General features: G+C 43.2%; 1 protein-coding gene across 11 annotated transcripts in view; it reads right to left on the bottom strand.

The window, feature by feature from the left end:
- LOC110085373 (tripartite motif-containing protein 59) overlaps positions 1-6,034 on the bottom strand; it is a 43,139-nt gene extending 37,105 nt beyond the window's left edge. For all 11 annotated transcript variants that reach the window (XM_078393860.1, XM_078393857.1, XM_073001475.2 and 8 more), the window contains exons 1-3: positions 5,310-6,034; positions 3,280-3,366; positions 2,002-2,235 (exon numbers count right to left, since the gene is read on the bottom strand). In XM_078393860.1, the coding sequence (XP_078249986.1) occupies positions 2,002-2,235; positions 3,280-3,366; positions 5,310-5,891 (903 nt within the window). In that variant the 5' untranslated portion in view covers positions 5,892-6,034. The remainder of the gene's footprint in view (positions 1-2,001; positions 2,236-3,279; positions 3,367-5,309) is intronic.
- Between the last annotated feature and the right edge of the window lie 11,628 nt (positions 6,035-17,662).

Here is a 17,662-nt window from a genome sequence, read left to right as displayed (position 1 = left end):
TGAATTATATAAAACAGAAAAACAACATGTTCAACCATTACTAATAAAAATCTGTTACTTACTAAAGTATTTTGCAGAAATCAGATTAATAGTTTACACTGATTATTTCAGTGTAAGACATGAAAGTAAATTTTAATATTTAGGATGGAAAATGTAACATACATTTTTATTTTTCAGAAAATCTGCATTTTCCCAATATATGTTCGTACAACAGAAGAAATTACATACAGCTAGAGACTTACATTTAATTCCCCCCCAAATACTTTATGCATCTCCTGCTGTGAATGGTAGAATAATATGCCAAACAGATTAGCGCAGAGAAAGCTTTTCAGATTTATTTCCTTGAGAATTCACCTGATGAACAGAATACTGCTGCTCTAAATGTCCTAGCTTTGACAGGTTTATTCATATTTGGCTACTTGATTGTGCTATTTTGACTAATGTTAGCCACTTTGGGCAGCTGTTTAGAGAAAAAGAGCTGAATAGACACCTCAATATAGATGGATAGACAGATCAGGGTACTATTTCAATGCCAGTTCTGTATCTATACTTTAGGCAGAACACGCTTAAAAGGACTGTCTTCTGCCATACGCTCCTGCCCACCTAGTGTTTTCAACATCAAAAACTTGCTATGCATAAAAAACACTGGCAGAAGCAGAATATACAGGGACACAAGCCAGGATCTTTTCTATTGTGTACCCATGTTATGAAGAGAATACAGATGTTGGTTACAGTATGTTAAGAACTTTCTCTTTAAAACTTCAGTTGTATTAAGAAAATGCTACGCCATTTTACAGAAAATTATATATAAAACGTCTATAAAGTCCTGTGGACTTCTTTGAGAGTAGTTGTGTCCCTTATACAGAAAGGTAATATATAAATTAAATTAACATTACACATAACTGTACATGCCCTTTTTCACAGAGACAAAAATGAAACTACCAAAACCGGCCAATATCCTGTTGCATTATAGCAGTGGTTCTTAACCTTTGTTACTCTGATGTTTTTGAACTGCAACTCCCAGAAACCCCAGCCAGCAGAGTTGGTGGTGAAGGCTTCTGGGAGTTGCAGTCCAAAACTCCTGAGTAACCCAAGGTTAAGAACCAGTGCATTATAGAATCAAGTGAGTACAATAAGATAAATGTTTCCCCTGTTCCAGCAAGCTCCCCTTTATGTACAGTGGGGTCTCTACTTAAGAACTTAATCCATATTGGAACGTGGTTCTCAAGTTGAAAAGTTCTTATGTTGAATCTGCATTTCCCATAGGAATGCACTGAAAACCATTTAATCTGTATCTGCTCTTTTCCGTCCATAGAAACTACAGTGGAACCTCTACTTAAGAACTTAATCCCTTTTGGAATGGTGTTCTTAAGTTGAAACGTTCTTAAGTTGAAGCAAAATTTCCCATAGGAATGGACTGAAAACCAATTAATCCGTTCTGGCTGTTTTTTTGTTATGTAGAGGTACGTTCGTACACTGAAGCATTAGTTCCCATAGGAACTAATGCAAAGCTGGTTAATATGTACTCTACCACTAGGGGGAGAATTTTTTTTAACCTAAGATGACCTAAGGTTAAAAAAAGAGCAGGAAAGGTTTTTTTTTCCTGTTCTTATCTTGGATTTCTGTTCTCAAGTAGAAGCAAAATTTAGCAAATGGAGCTGTTCTTAAGTTGGATTGTTCTTAAGTAGAGACATTCTTAAGTAGAGACCCCACTGTATCCAGTTTTCCCTTGCTTGTGAGATTGGATGAATGACCAGTTGCCTGATCAGCCATACAAGGGGACAACCAGAGCACGCAATTGCATATACAAATGTCTTCATGCTCTGAATAGGCTATTGTCCTACATTTCATTATATTCAATACACAGAACAAATAACAGGGTCAGAATATAATAAGTCTCATAGAATAGGTTTTAATTGTTCAAGAATAAAGATTTTTTTAAAATCTTGTTTTCCAAGTCATTAATTTATATGATGAATAACTGAACAGAAATGTTTTCACCTCTAGAAAACGCTGCGGATTATATTCATTTAAAAGCTTCTCACAATCATTCAGAACATTTTCAATGGTTTTCTTGTGAACGTCTTTCATTCTGTTCCATATTAGTGACTCTTTCAGTTTCCTTTTCTTCTGGACTTCAACATCTTCAAGTAACTGTTTTTTCCTCACTTCCAAAGCATTATATACTTTATCAAACTCAATTTTAATAATTTCTTCTTCATTCAGCATTACCACCTGAAATGGTAGCATTAATGAACAATAACTATAGATCACAGCACTAACTTCAATAAAGTGCACAAACCTAGACATGTGCAACTGTAATGTGTGGAACACAGAAAAAAAGGATTCAAATGTAGCTACCAAATTACAAATTATGGTAGGCCACAGGGAATATGTAGCCTACTGTACTACAACTATACTAATCTTTAATCTCTTTGCTGCCCTAAAGAATAACACTGTAGATGGTTTTTTTAATCATGAAATTAACAGTGCAATCCTATGCCTGTTGTAATTGTAAACCAATTAAAATAAGTTCATTGGAGTGTGTGTGCACATGCACACACATATTTGTGTGCTGACAAGTCAATTCTGAATTCTGGTTATTATGTTCAGGGATTTCTAGGTAGACAATACTCAAAAGCAGTTAACCACTTCCTTCTTCTGGGGGCATCCGGGCACAATGCAGCTTGTGCAAGGCCATATAGGTTGGCTCTTCTCCTTGGAGGCACAGTGAGGGAACTGAATTCCCAACCTCTGGCTTTGCAGCCACAATAAATGCATCCAGAATTATAATCCAAAATAACATTCTCATCCCAAACATCATTCATCCCAGAATAACTCTGTTGTAGCAGGTCCTTATCAAATTTATACTTCTCTTTAGCATTATCTTTTCCAAGACATTTTTGAAACAAAACCTGTATCTAATTGTAAATAAACTAAAGAAAGTACAATTGAAATCATCACACATTTCTCCTTCTATTTCTATTTCCATTCCTATTTCCCTCCATTTCTATCATGAATCTTTTTTTGAAACTGCAAACCCTGTCTGGTAGATACTAGTCAAACATGTTGTTTGTAATGTACCACAGACAGAGATAGTGACACATAATTAATAAGATACACCCCAGATTGAATGAATAATGGGAATGGAAAAAACAGTACTTTCACACATGAGCAGTAACAAATTTTATAAAGGGAACAACTCTCATATAATTCTGTTACAAAGGGAACTGGAATATTCTCCCGAGTTTTCTATAAATTTCTTTAATTTTGGCTTACCCCAGCACTGTTTGGTGAAACTGGTATTTCCTTTATCATATTCTCATATAAGTCTCTGATTTTCTTCAGATTGCTAAAGAAAGCAAGCTGTAAAAAGACGTTTATAAAAATGCTTAATATTCAGAAAACCGCAGAACCTCATATAATAGTGTCATCTTTAATTATGGCAAACCTCTTTTAAAAGATAAACATGGCTACTTAAAATGGGATTTAAACTTACTGAGTGTTAGTACTGTAGAAGCTTATCATTTTCCTGGGTATACTAAATGGTGAATTTACAGTCTGAGTAAGCAGAACCTTAAAGCTGACATTTTTAATTTAGGAGTGAATTTTCCTGTGTTGCCTTAGTATTTGTTAAAAGAAAATGACCTTTATCTAAAGCATGTTAATAATGTTTAGGTTACCAAGAAAACAATTTATTATAACAAACATGTAAGCCCCTCAGATTTCAAGTAAAGAGAGGTAAAAGAAAAAAAGAGAACTTATTCCTTATTTCAGTTCTGTTCTTTAGTTTGTCCCAATCTGACATAGTTAAAAATGTGACTCACTGAAATTAGAAAAGTGGTGAAGATTTTGGCTGAAACCTTTTGTTTGTTTTAGTGTTAGATGCATCCTGGCCTTTGCCTTCCAACAAAGTGTTGAATAGCCCCCAACTCTACTGGTTGTGTGATCATCAGCCATGAGGTTGAGGGGCTGTCAAGTATACCTCTAGGAAAACCAATTACTGTAGGTGTATTTAAAAACACAACACAAAGATAATATGACTGTGAATTTAAACCTAATGTGATTTGCTCATTATGTTGCCATTCATAATGTTTTCACAAAGTAACTTTACTGAAGTCAAAGTGTTCCCACCTCCTTCAAATGAAGTATCTACTGTGTTTGCTCAAAAACGCATTAGGGCTTATTTCCAGGCAATTTTTTTCATGTACAACAATCTATATTTATCCAAATACTGTACAGTCATGTCATCTTCTGGTTGCTGCACAATTGTGGAGGGTGGGGTTTCACTTAACTGGGGCTTATTTCTTGAAGTAGGGCTTATATTACAAGCATCCTGAAAAATCATACTAGGGCTTATTTCAGGTTATGTCTTATTTTTGGGGAAACTGTAAGAAAGCTTGGAGATCTTAACAAGCATTTCTGCTTTTTCTCACACAAAAAAGAATATATTTTGAGGTTATTGCCTTTACATGAATAAATGTTCAGCAACGTTAGCTTTCCTGCCATCTTGTCAATAAAAAATAGAATCAGTTAATGCAAGCCTGTGCTAAGCTAGGAAACCCTAAAGACCAACCTTCAAAATCCCTTTTACACAGTAAAAGCCCTACTACTTCCACCTCTTGCACTCAATCCCAGGACTCTCCACAGAATCAGCCAACACAAAAGCCTTGGTAACATCTCTCTTCCTTTAGAAAAAACTCCATTCAACTATATACAGTAGATTTAATTTAAAGATCATTCTACAGCAGGGGTGCAGAAATTTTTTACCTTCTTAATGTTTTGGACTTGAACCCCAGAGACCCCAGGGAAGCATGGCCAACCGCAGGGACAATGTGAGTTGGAGTCCAAAGCATCTGAAGAACCCAAAGTGCCTCCTCTTTTGTTCTGAAGTTTTTCAAATATGGCCAAAAGCCTGGTGCATGTGTGATGCTCACTAGTTTGCTCCTTTCCCTGGCAGATTTGAGAAAAGTTACTTTTTCCGTACTACAAGCCCTCCCAAAAACCCAGCCACCATAACAATGGACTATTCTGACCCTTGCAGTACAAAAAAGGTGCAAGCTTCCTGATCTCAGACCCTCCCCCGCCCCATCCTGCCTAAAGAGAAATGTTGAGCCTGAGGGTAACGGTTGCCGACGTTGGGCCTCCAAATGTTCTTGGACTTCAACTCCCAGAAATCCTGGCTAGCAGAGGTGGTAGTGAATGCTTCTGGGAGTTGTAGTCCAAGAACATCTGAAGGCCCAAGGTTGGGGACCACTGAAAGAGCGGAGGGGAGGCGCTGGGTCCCTCCCTCAGAGAGCAGCACTTGCTTTCTCCTCCTGGTACACGGTGTCGAAGAGGTTGACGGAGTGGAAGATGCCGTGGTGCTCCTCGGACACGCACTGCCCGCAGGCCCCGCGCAGGCACCTCCGGCAGTAGAGCTGCAGGGACCGCCCAGGGTGCTTCTTGCAGGGGACGCCCAGGACCGCCAGCTGAGGGGCGAGGGCCGACGAGGCTTCCTCCGGCGTCGCCTCCTGGCTCGCCTTGGCGGGCAAGGTGGCCTTGAACAACTTCACCACTTCGGCCAGGGTGGTGTTGACCGGCAAGGCGGCCGCCCCTCCGTCCGAAGGAAGCGGGTTCAGCTTGCGACACAGGGGACACGACACTGTCACGGAGTCGCCGTGCCGCGGGGCGAGGCCCGAGGCCTGCCCGGTTTCCTGGGGGTGGTCATGAGCTCGTCGAGCCGGCCGTGAGGCGGCGGCAGCGGTGGCGGAGGGCGGCTCCACGGTGCCCTGGGCTTGACCGAGGTACTCGATCACGCAAGGCCGGCAGAAGTTGTGGGAACAGACCGGCAGCGTCACCGGCTCTTCGAAGAGCGACAGGCAAACGGCACAGGTCAGGCTCGCCTCCATGGGCGCATGCGTCGGGGGCGAGCGCGAGACGGTGCCAGACAAAACGCTCGGTAACGCTTAAGACGGCTGGACTTTTAAAAAACCAACGACCGCCGAGGAGACCAACTTCCTCCCAACTTCCATAACTCCATTCACAACTTCCGCCTGTAAACAACCAACCGCCTTCCTTTCCTGCTCGCTCCGGTAACTGCCACAAGCGCACCGCCTCCTCAGAGAGCCGAACAGCCAATCCGGAACAAGGAGCAGCCACGAGGCTCAAGACACTTAAACCACCCCCGCCCCTTTCCCAATGGTCATTTTTTCAAGAGTGGCGGCAACCTCTACCAATGAAAACAGAGGAGAGCTTCCGGCTAAAACGGCGGGTGGGAGTAACTTCAAGCAACCGCTTTAACAGCATTTCTTTGAGGTTTTAGGAGAGCTTGTTCTTTTAGCCAGAAAAATAAAAAAATTAAGAAGACAAAAAATTGTGGCCTCTTAAAGAGTAACTGCTGTATTTTAATGTGAACTTTCGCGGACAAGTCTGAGGAAGTGTTCATGAAAGCTCAGGTTAAAATACAGCAGTATGTTTGTTTAAAATAATTTCATTCCACCTTTCTCCTAGAAAAAGGACCCAAGGCAGCGTACATCATTAAAACACTACAGAGAGTAAATTATTGAAATATTAAAGAAAAAAATAATATCATTTAAAAAGTTAGGTAAAAGCATTAGGAAAAACAGATTTATCAGCAACAACATACAAACCATCTCCTTTATTGTCTCCTGCACAGTCAGTCACTATGGAAAGACCTGTAACTGGTCTTTGCCAGCTTGTGGAAGGACAGCAAAGATGGGGCCTGCCTGGCCTGCTGTGGGAGGGAGTTCCAGAGTCTGGGAGCAGCAAGAGAGAAGGCCCTCTCCCCTGTCCCCACCAAGCACACTTGTGAGGATGGTGGGACTGAGAGAAAGGTCTTCCCCTGATGATCTTAACACTTGAGCAGACTCATAAAGGGAGACACCATGCTTGAGATAGCTTGGAATCTTGCCATTTAGGGCTTTATGGATTGGAACTAGCACTTTGAATTGTATCTGGAAATGGATAGGCACCCAGTGGAGCTGCTGTAAGAGGGAGGTTATGTGATCCCTGTGACCAGCCCCAGTTAACAATCTGGCTGCAGTGTTTTGTCTTTAATGTGCCACAAAGTTTTTGTATTCTTTATTATTATTTCTTTTTCTTTTTTTTGGTCTGACTTCTTTAGGAGTGGAGCTAGAACTATGCCCTATGAACTATGCAGCACTAGGAGATCTTGTTTCAGGACTACAGCTCCAAGAACCCAAATAAAGTTGCAATCCAACAAGTAACGTTTCCAGGGTTTTTCAGAGTCTGTAGGAGGTATGACAATGTCAGTGTTAAAACTTTATTGTGATGACTTACTTGTCTGCACAGAAGTAAGCCCCATTGAATTCTGGGAGGCTTGCTCCTTAATAAGTGATTGCTGCCTCAGAATCTTTGTATGGGAGCCTTGGCTATGATACATTGCTCCTTGAATTGTTTACAGGTACTGTAAAGAAAGGTAAAGGAAGCTGTTTTACAAATTTCTGGAGTCTGAATGCAGGATAACTGTGTGCAATTACTTATACAAATAGCTTGCAAATGTAATATGTTGGGTGAGATAAGGGTTTGTTGGTGTTTGCCTCTGTATTTGAATTTCAGAGGCAGGAAACTGGCTCCTTTTATCTTTTGCATGAACCTGTACACCGCCCAGAAAGTGTACTGCACTATGGAGCAATATATATATTAAACAAACAAACCTCCTTAGTCAATATTTTTGGAATATTGGGATATTCTTTTTTAAGCAAATGTGAAGGGTAGTGTAACCTGAAAAATTGGTTCAGCCCAAAGATGTGGTACCAAGAAAGAGCAGGGTTGTAAGAGTTTTGAATCAGAAAGAGCACGAGAGTTGAAGAAGCTGGAGCTGCTCTTGCCACTTAGATTGCTAACACCCTTGCTAACTTGGTATAGATATAATTCCTATAAGTTTGTGTTGGAGGGGTGAATCCAAATAGTGAATTCATGTACAGTGGTGCCTCGACTTACAACCATAATCCATTCCAGAAGATGGACATAACTTGAAATGTTTGTTAAGTCGAAGCACCATTTCCCATAGGAATGCAGGGGAACGCAATGAATCCGTTCCGGCAAAAAAACACCCCCAAAATAAAATAAAACACTGCAAGCCCCATAGGAATGTGCTGGGGCTGCAAAACAAAACAAAACAAAACAAAAAACCTCCAAAACAAATAAACAAAGACCCAAAAATAAACAGATCAAGCCCTGAAGGTGCTGGGGCTGCAAAAAACAAAACAAAACCCATAAATAAACATTGGAGCAAAAAAAAAATCACCACCAACAACAACACAGCACAGAAACATAACCCCCCCAGCCCAAACCCACCATGCAAAACCAACCCAGAACAGTTTTTAAAATGCAAAAAGCAGCACCTCCCCTTACCAGGCAGTCCCAAGCCTCCTCTGATCGCACTCACTCTAACTCAGTGATTGGGCAACACCCCCCCCATGGTGCATGGTGGCCGATGATGGGCCGTAGCTGGTGGTGTGGGGCAGCTGAGGCGGTGGCAGGGCTGTGGCAGGCGGCCGGAGCTCCCTGGCCAGGAGGAGCCTGTCCCTGCAGCGCCTGGAGAGGTGGATTGTGGTGGAGGGGGGCGGGGGCAGCCATGACGGCGGCCCAGGCCAGGCTCAGCCTCCCAGTGCCGGTATGCCACTGCCCCATGCCCCATCCCCAATAGATGGGTCTGGTGAGTTTTCTTAACACTTCCCTGCTCCCATCTTTCTCCACATAAATTTAGCACTACAGTACTGTACTGTGCTTTCTACAAATCACAGAAAGTTCCAAACCAATAATTTTCTCCACAGCATTTGCTTCCTCATTGTTGGAGCTTGAAAACGTTGCTTCTGAATGCTGTAGCTGTCAGAATCCCCCAACTGACTTGGCCTTTGGCTCAAGGGTTCTGGGAGTTGTAATCCAGCAAGGTCATCCTCGAGACAGTCAGTGTCCTCAAAAACTGAAAATTTGGAAGGTGTTCACCTCAAACAAATGCATTCCTTTCCTTTTCACATTCTTTTAATCGGGTGCTGTCTTGTGGTAATTTTTTAAAGCAATTTCCAGCATAACTGTATTTCTTGTTGACAATCCTTGTTGACCTAAGTGACAACCAATCTGGTATGGATTTCTATTTATTTCCTATCATCATAATTGATGGTTAGTGGGCACAGTTGGTCTGGCTTCTCAGCTAAGACCTGTATGGCTTGGGAGACCCTTCAGCATAGCTCTCAACCTCACTGAAGCATGCAAGCCTCTCGGCCTCAACAAGGCCTGTGCCCATGGAGAGGATTGTTGTTGTTGTAAAAGTACCCATCCGGGAAGAGTAAACAAAGAGTATTTTGCATCTCAATGGGATTGTCTGCACTGAAATACAGTACAGTGGGGTCTTGACTTGAGAACTTAATCCGTATTGGAAGGCGGTTCTCAAGTCAAAAAGTCTGTAAGTCAAGTCTCCATTGACCTACAGTGCATTGAAAACCGATTAATCCCGTAACAGGCCGTTTTTGTTCCATTTTGGTTTTTTTCTGGTCTGTAAGTCAAATCTCAGTCTGCAAGTCAAACCTAAATTTTGTGGCCAGAGAAGTCTGTAACTCAAAAAGTCTGTAAGTCAAGCCGTCTGTAAGTCAAGGGTCCACTGTATAGATATAGTATATAGATAGTTGAGGGCACAGTTTGGCTAGGAAAAAAACCCCACATCCACTTGTTTATATTTAGATCAAGCCATCCTTCCCTTTTAAGAATGATCCATTGGGCACCAGCAGTCGTAAGACTGAATCCATGCAACATAGTGAGCTCCCGTTGCTTATCCCAGCTCCGGTCAGTCTAGCAGTTCAAAAGCATGCAAATGCAAGTAGATAAATAGGTACCACCACGGTGGGAAGGTAACAGCGTTCCGGGTCTAGTTGCGCTTGCCACGTGACCACGGAAACTGTTTATGGACAAATGCTGGCTCTACAGCTTGGAGACGGGGATGAGCACCACGCCCTAGAGTCAGACACGGCTGGACTAAATGTCAAGGGGAACCTTTACTTATCAGGCAGCTATGTGGCCCAGTGGTAAGGCAGCTTTTAGTTTGGCAGATGGAGTTTAGATAGCAGCAAGGCTGCAGCTGCAGATTCAGAGGGAGAGTTTAAACTGCAGGGAAATGTTTTGGAAAATGTAGTTATACAACAAAGCATGAGTGTTTATATGGGAAGGACTAGGATGTGATATTTGCATAGTGAAGCATTCTGACCAATCAAACAGACAGATCTATATAGCAAGTGTTAGCAGTCTCTCAGATAGAAATGGCAGGGTTTGATAGGGCAAATATGTATTTATTTATTTATTTATTTATTGGACTTATATACCGCCCCATAGCGCTACAAGCACTCTCCGGGCGGTTTACAATTTAAATTATACAGGCTACACATTGCCCCCCCAGCAAGCTGGGTACTCATTTTACCGACCTCGGAAGGATGGAAGGCTGAGTCAACCTTGAGCCGGCTACCTGGGATTTGAACCCCAGGTCGTGAGCACAGTTTTAGCTGCAGTACAGCGTTTTAACCACTGCGCCACGAGGCTCAGTGATACGCTCTGTCAGATAGGTGCTAAAGATGATAGTTGATAGGGTCAAACATGTGATAGCTTTACGATGTTAAATGAGATAGATTTGTTAGAGTAAATATGTCTGTCAAGTTTAAGAAAGATATACAAACATAACTATGTCAAGAATAATTCTATGTAACAATTAGCAATATGTCTAAGCACCATGCTTTTATTCTATTCTACATATGTTTTAAACATTCAGAGTTATTCTATGTTTTTGACAAAGACTAAGTGATCATTTTATTTACTTCAGCTGCTGGGACAAACACACACAAGGGAGAATACCGTTTTTATTGTGTGTTTTTTTATCATGATGCTTGAAACTGCTGTGCCAAACCATGTCAGTTACATTTTTTATATTATTTTTCAGAATGAGGGAAGGGAAGCGAGGAGGGGGAAGGAAGAAAATTGAATTCTTTTGATCTCTTTCTCTTTCTCACTCTTCCACCTTGCTGCTGCCTTTCATGATCCCTTGTGGAGCAGAAGACAGTGGTTGCTTGATCAGCTTGAGGAATCGTTCTTTCCCCCACCCACCCCGACTCACTTGTGTAGCTCACTCAAGCCCCACATAATACACATTCAGAGGCAATGAGCCTTTCTAATACTGCAGCCACCTTCCTCCTCCATCAACTGGAAAGCAGAGAGGCTGTGTGCGTTTAATTGACAGCTGATGGGGGCTCATTTGCTGTTTGTTCCTCCCCCTGACCTCAACAAGACATCACTCCTCCCCCTGACCTCATCAAGACCCTTTGTCACCTGACCAACCCACACCCCAAACAGCTAGTCTGGACAGTCCCAATGAATCATGCTAAATCAATTGCATGCCCTAGCCTTCTGCCTGTTTGGTGAGGGACAGCTCTTAAAGGGGAGGATGGATGATTCTAAGTAGAAACACAAGTGGATGAGGTTATTTTCCTTCATGGCAAAGAGTGCCATCAAGGTGCCATATACAATAACTTTATGCCAATGTGGACAGGAGATAGTTGGTATCTTCAGTCTTATTGATTTAAATGCAAACACTCTTAGGAATCTGTCATGAGGCATGTTGTGAAGTATCAGGAAAGCCTTTTAATTTTTGCTAGCAAGGAAAATCAGTACATAGACAGCAATGAGCAGTAAAGAATAATCAGAACAATCAAAGATACAGAAAGCACAGAAAGGGTCATAAATGAGTTGTTTAAATTGGTATTCCATTCAAGTTTTTTTCAAATGAATATGATCCAAAATAAAATTCTTTAGGCATCTGCTTGTTTTGCTAACATGATAAATTAGTTCCCTAAGGAAGATGCCCAAGTTTATTGTTTTATGATAACTTTTGTTAGAGGGATGGTGTTACATACAGCACTGATGTTACCTGTCTGTCATGGGTTTGGAGGGAAAGTTCCATCCTATGGGGAGTGGAAGGCGGGACATCAGGAGGAGGGGCTGTACTGTATATATAGGTGAAGCCTGTGTGGAGAGTTTGGGGAGACGCTGGGATGTGACGAAGCAGCAGCTGGGAAGAAGAAGCTGGTGTGGGAGTCTGTGTGTCAGACAGGGTACTACTGTGTGTCAGAGTACCAACCTGATAGGTTCAGGTGTCTGTTGGTTAGCCAGAACTGATAGGTTCAGGGTCTGTGCTTCAGGTTAAGGGTTCTGTGTGAACCAAACTGTGTGTATGTATGAGTGAGAATAAGCCACGTTACTTTATTTTATACATCTGATTATTTTATTATCCCTGTGTGTATTAAAATAAACCTTATTCTTTTTATTGTTTAAAAATCCATCCCTGGTCTGTGTGACTTCTTAAGGGGAATGGTTGGTGGCAGCTTAGTGTAACTGTGTGACATATCCCAGTAGGTCTGGGTTTGTCACATTGATTGGTGTCCAGCGTGTGGGATACGACTGGTCCAGTTGTCCAGTGGTCCAGCAAAGCCTTGGCAAGTGTGCCCAGAGCAAGGGGGGTCTAGTCAGGGACAGTCTGAGGCGCGTAGGTAATCTTCTAGGTGTACCTCACGGGGAGGTGCGCTAGTAGAAGAACGTGCCAACTGGGGAGACTTGGATTAGGGTGCTCTGAGGTAGCCTAGTTTTGGCGGGAAAAAGCTGAGGCAAAACTGCATAGTAACAGCGAGCTAGCTTGCCAGCTGAGAGGCCCAGCAGAGGGGGGTAGGCTCTGACTCGATACTGTTGCAAGTTTAGTGCTGAAGAACAGCAGCAATCTCTAGGGAGAGCTGGTTCTGAGGCAAGAAGGAAAAAAGTGGTCGTTTTATTTTGAGGCTTGACTTTTTAAAGCAGCCTGTTCTGAGGGGGGGTTATGCCCTTGACTCGAAGCCAAGTAGCAGAAATGAGTGAAGTGAAAGACCCCCAGATTGACCAAGGTTCTGAGGAGGAATTTGGCTCAGTGCAAGGTGACAGCACAGGAGAGCAGGACCCAGAACTTAGAAAATTGCTCATAGCCCAACAGCATGAACTGAGGATGAGGCAATTTGAAATGGAGGAAAGGGAAAGAGAAGAAAGGGAAAGAGAGAAACAGCGGCAATTTGAATTAGAGAGAGAGAGAGAGAGAATGGAGAAGGAAGAAAGATTAGAGAGACAGAGAATTGAATTGGAATTGCAGAGAGAGAAAATGGCGTTTGAATTAAAAAAATTGGAGCTGATGAATCAGAACAATAATAACAATAGGGATTCTGAGGGAGGCCAACTGTCTAAAGCTGACCTGAAGAAATTCCCTGTGTACCACAAGGGAGATTGTCCTGAGGTATTCTTTTCCTTAGTGGAAAGAGCGTTTGTGGACTTCTCAGTGAGGGAAACTGAGAAGATGACCATCATGCGATCTTTAATCAGTGGTAGCCTGGCTGAGGTTTATGCCGAGATGCCTGAGGAACTGATGAAAGATTTTGCAGAGTTTAAAAAACTGGTGTTTGCCAGACATGGGATAAATGCAGAGCAGCTGAGACAAAGATTCAGGTCCCTCACAAAAAAACCAGAACAGACTTTTACCCAAGTGGGGGCCCAATTGGTGAGGCTGCTTGAGAAATGGCTATCGCAGGAGGGAACAGAGACCTATGAGCAGCTTAAAGATTTGATAGCGCTGGAACAGTTCTATTCAGTCCTGCATGGGGAATTGAAATTCCAGGTGAGGGAGAGGAAACCGAAATCTGTGGCAGCAGCCGCAGAGATCGCAGATTTTATTTCCCAAATAAGAAAGCCCTTGGGTGAGGGGAAATCTGTAGGTAAACCCAAAGAAACCTACAGCAAGTACTCTCAGGGACCAGGGAAAAGCCAGCAAGGGGGAGGGGCCCATGGTGAAGGGAAGCCCTCAGACATGAAACTAAGACCTCAGATTTTGGAGGGAAAACCAAAACAAGATGAGAGAGAATCAAAATACACCAGAAAATGTTATTTCTGTCAGGGAAAGGGTCATCTAATCTCAGAGTGTGAGAAATTAAAGCAGCTAAAAGGAATGGTGCCTCAGAATGCTAGTGGGACCAAGCCAAAAGCTGTGTTCTGTGTCCAGAAAGAGCAAGGCTCATTGTCACTGAGGGAGCCTGTTGCCATGGCTACTCAATCTGAAACAGCTACATCTGCTGATCAGGCTGAGGAAAATGGTCCTCTTGTGGAGGTCAAGCGATGCTTGCTCGTGAGAACAGATTCTCAGTTGTTTGAGACAGCAGGGGTGGACGTAGGAATACTTGGCCATCAGTATCGGGGGCTGCGGGACACTTGTTCCCAGGTGACCCTGTGCTATCCAGATATTATTCCTAGGGAGTATGTAATCCCAAATGAGAGCATGAAGGTGGCAGGGATTGAGGGGCAGGTGATCTCTCTGCCAGTAGCGGAGGTACCGGTGAACTTTCAAGGCTGGAGGGGAGTTTGGCGGCTAGCGATTTCATCGACTCTGCCAGCAGCCGTGCTCGTGGGAAATGACCTGGCTGAACATGTGAAACGGGTGCTAGTGATTACACGTTCACAAGCCACCACGGGGACAGTTCAGGGGGGTAATGATGAGCCAGAGACGGAAGCAGGGGGGAGTTCAGAAGCTGTGGTGGAAACCTTAACCACAGACAGCAGATTTGGACAGGAGCAAAAGGCAGACGCCACTCTCCAAAAGTGTTTTGAACAGGTGTCTGACGCCCAGCTAACACCTGAAACCCCAGTGAGATTTCTGGAGAAAAAGGGGATTTTATATAGAGAGACCCTGAGGAATATCTCAAAAGGGGGAGATGGGATCAGAAGTCAGCTGGTGGTACCTGAAAAGTATCGCCCCATGATCTTACAAAGGGGGCACTCTGACATGTTTGCTGCACACTTAGGGGTGAACAAAACACAGCAGAGAATCACACAGAATTTTTACTGGCCTGACATAGGGAAGCAGATCAGGGAGTTCTGTAAACAATGTGATGTGTGTCAAAGGCAGGGGAATAGCCGCGATAGGACCAAAGCAAAGTTGTGCCCTTTGCCTGTGATTGACACTCCGTTCAAATGTATAGGGGTGGATATTGTGGGACCTTTGCCCAAGGCCACAAAGAGGGGGAACAAGTTCATTCTCACAATTGTGGACCATGCCACGAGGTACCCTGAAGCCATACCCTTGACTAACATTGAAACTAACACAGTGGCAGATGCCTTGGTGGGGTATATGTCCAGGATGGGATTTGCCTCAGAAATAATCACCGATTTGGGCGCATCGTTCACATCAAAGCTCATGAAACGCTTATGGCAAATCTGTGGAATTAAGCACAAGGAAACCACTGCCTATCATCCTGAAAGTAATGGGTTAACTGAGAAGTTCAATGGGACTCTAATGCGCATGATTAGGGCTTGCTTGGCAGAGAATCCAAACAATTGGGACCAGAAGCTGCAATCCCTTTTGTTTGCTTATCGATCAGTGCCACAAGCCAGTACCGGGTTCAGTCCGTTTGAACTTTTATTTGGGAGAAGGGTGAAAGGGCCCCTTGATGTAATCAAACAAAATTGGGAGCAGATCACCCAGGATGACCCACAAGACGTTGTGACATATATAGACTCTTTAAGGAAGGACCTAAAGAGAAACCTAGAGCTAGCAGCAGAGACCCTGCAAGCTCAAAAGGTCAGAAAGAAAGTTTGGGATGACCAGAAAGCCGGGGAGAGGCACTTTGACCCAGGGGAGGAAGTGCTTTGGCCTAGGCCCTGCAAAGAAAACAAAATGCAGCTGGATAGCCCAGAAATAAAATACTTGGGTCACAAGGAAGGGGGAGGAGTGATAAAACCCCTAGAGGCCAAAATAGAAGCTGTTCGTGATTGGCCCAGACCCAACACCAAGAAAAAAGTCAAATCATTTCTTGGGTTGGTGGGCTACTACAGAAAGTTCATCCCGAGGTTTAGCGAGATTGCGGCTCCGCTGACCGATCTGATGAGGAAGAAGGCTGATGACCGCATCCCGTGGACCAGCGACTGTGAGGAGGCGTTCCAGAGGTTGAAGCAGGCGCTCATCAACTATCCAGTCCTGCGTGCTCCAGACTTCGACAGGGAATTCATCATCTACACCGATGCATCTAACAGCGGGGTAGGAGTAGTTCTGTGCCAGGAGGATGAGAATGGTGACCAGCATCCAGTGTCCTACCTGAGTAGGAAACTTCAAAAAGGTGAGAGACATTTGGCAACCGTGGAGAAGGAGTGTTTGGCCATAGTCTCCGCGATCCAGAAGGCCAAGCCTTACATCTGGGGAAGACATTTTATTCTGTGTACTGACCATTCACCATTGCAATGGTTAAAGACAATGAAAACCCACAATAGCAAACTTATGAGGTGGGCTTTAAACCTACAGGACTATGACTTTGAAGTGAAGGTGGTCAGAGGGTCAGTGAACTGTGTTGCTGACGCCTTATCAAGAAGACCTGAAGAATGAAGACGGCGAAAGAACATGGACTATATGTGTATATAATGATGACAAAAGTTAAATGTACCTGTTTTGAATTTGGTTTGTATGTATAAAGGTAAATTGATGTAATGTATATGGTAAATGTTTAAATGCCTATTTGCTATGGTTTAACTTAGAATGTAAGTATAAGTAAGTATTATATGGTATGTATAACTGTTGTTGTATGTTTTATTCAGGTTGTTTTTTGGTGAAAAGCACGTTAGCTTTCCCCCTACAAAACAACTTATAAAGAGGGGAGGTGTTACATACAGCACTGATGTTACCTGTCTGTCATGGGTTTGGAGGGAAAGTTCCATCCTATGGGGAGTGGAAGGCGGGACATCAGGAGGAGGGGCTGTACTGTATATATAGGTGAAGCCTGTGTGGAGAGTTTGGGGAGACGCTGGGATGTGACGAAGCAGCAGCTGGGAAGAAGAAGCTGGTGTGGGAGTCTGTGTGTCAGACAGGGTACTACTGTGTGTCAGAGTACCAACCTGATAGGTTCAGGTGTCTGTTGGTTAGCCAGAACTGATAGGTTCAGGGTCTGTGCTTCAGGTTAAGGGTTCTGTGTGAACCAAACTGTGTGTATGTATGAGTGAGAATAAGCCACGTTACTTTATTTTATACATCTGATTATTTTATTATCCCTGTGTGTATTAAAATAAACCTTATTCTTTTTATTGTTTAAAAATCCATCCCTGGTCTGTGTGACTTCTTAAGGGGAATGGTTGGTGGCAGCTTAGTGTAACTGTGTGACATATCCCAGTAGGTCTGGGTTTGTCACAGATGGTACATCTCTTTAAGTGTAGTACAGGATGGCTGAGTTTCCCATAATTGGGCTTTGCAAGGCATAAGAAAATGCATTGGCTATTTCTGATACAATTACCATATTTTTCCATTTATAACATGCCCCCCGTATAGAAGAAACACCCCCCACTTTTCTAACCCCCAAATTAAGAAAACTTACCTTTGAGGATTCAGCCTTTGGGCTCAGAACGTAAAATATTTTGAGTCTCTGTTGAATCTGAACCTACAGGCTCCACCTCCAATGAGATGTGTTCCAATTGGTTTGTTCAGGATCAGCTGGCATCCATTCCATAATGCTCGTAATTGGAAGAAGCTAAGTCTCCTGACTGTAGGAAGCTAAGCCTTATGACTGAAGGAAGCCTGTTTACAGAGGCAAGGTATGTGCTGTTTTGTTCTCTC

Source organism: Pogona vitticeps, chromosome 5 (assembly GCF_051106095.1).
Source record: "Pogona vitticeps strain Pit_001003342236 chromosome 5, PviZW2.1, whole genome shotgun sequence".
In the NCBI taxonomy this organism is placed as follows: domain Eukaryota; kingdom Metazoa; phylum Chordata; class Lepidosauria; order Squamata; family Agamidae; genus Pogona; species Pogona vitticeps.
Note: the sequence above shows the minus strand (reverse complement) of the source record. Positions and strands in the feature narration are given on the sequence as shown.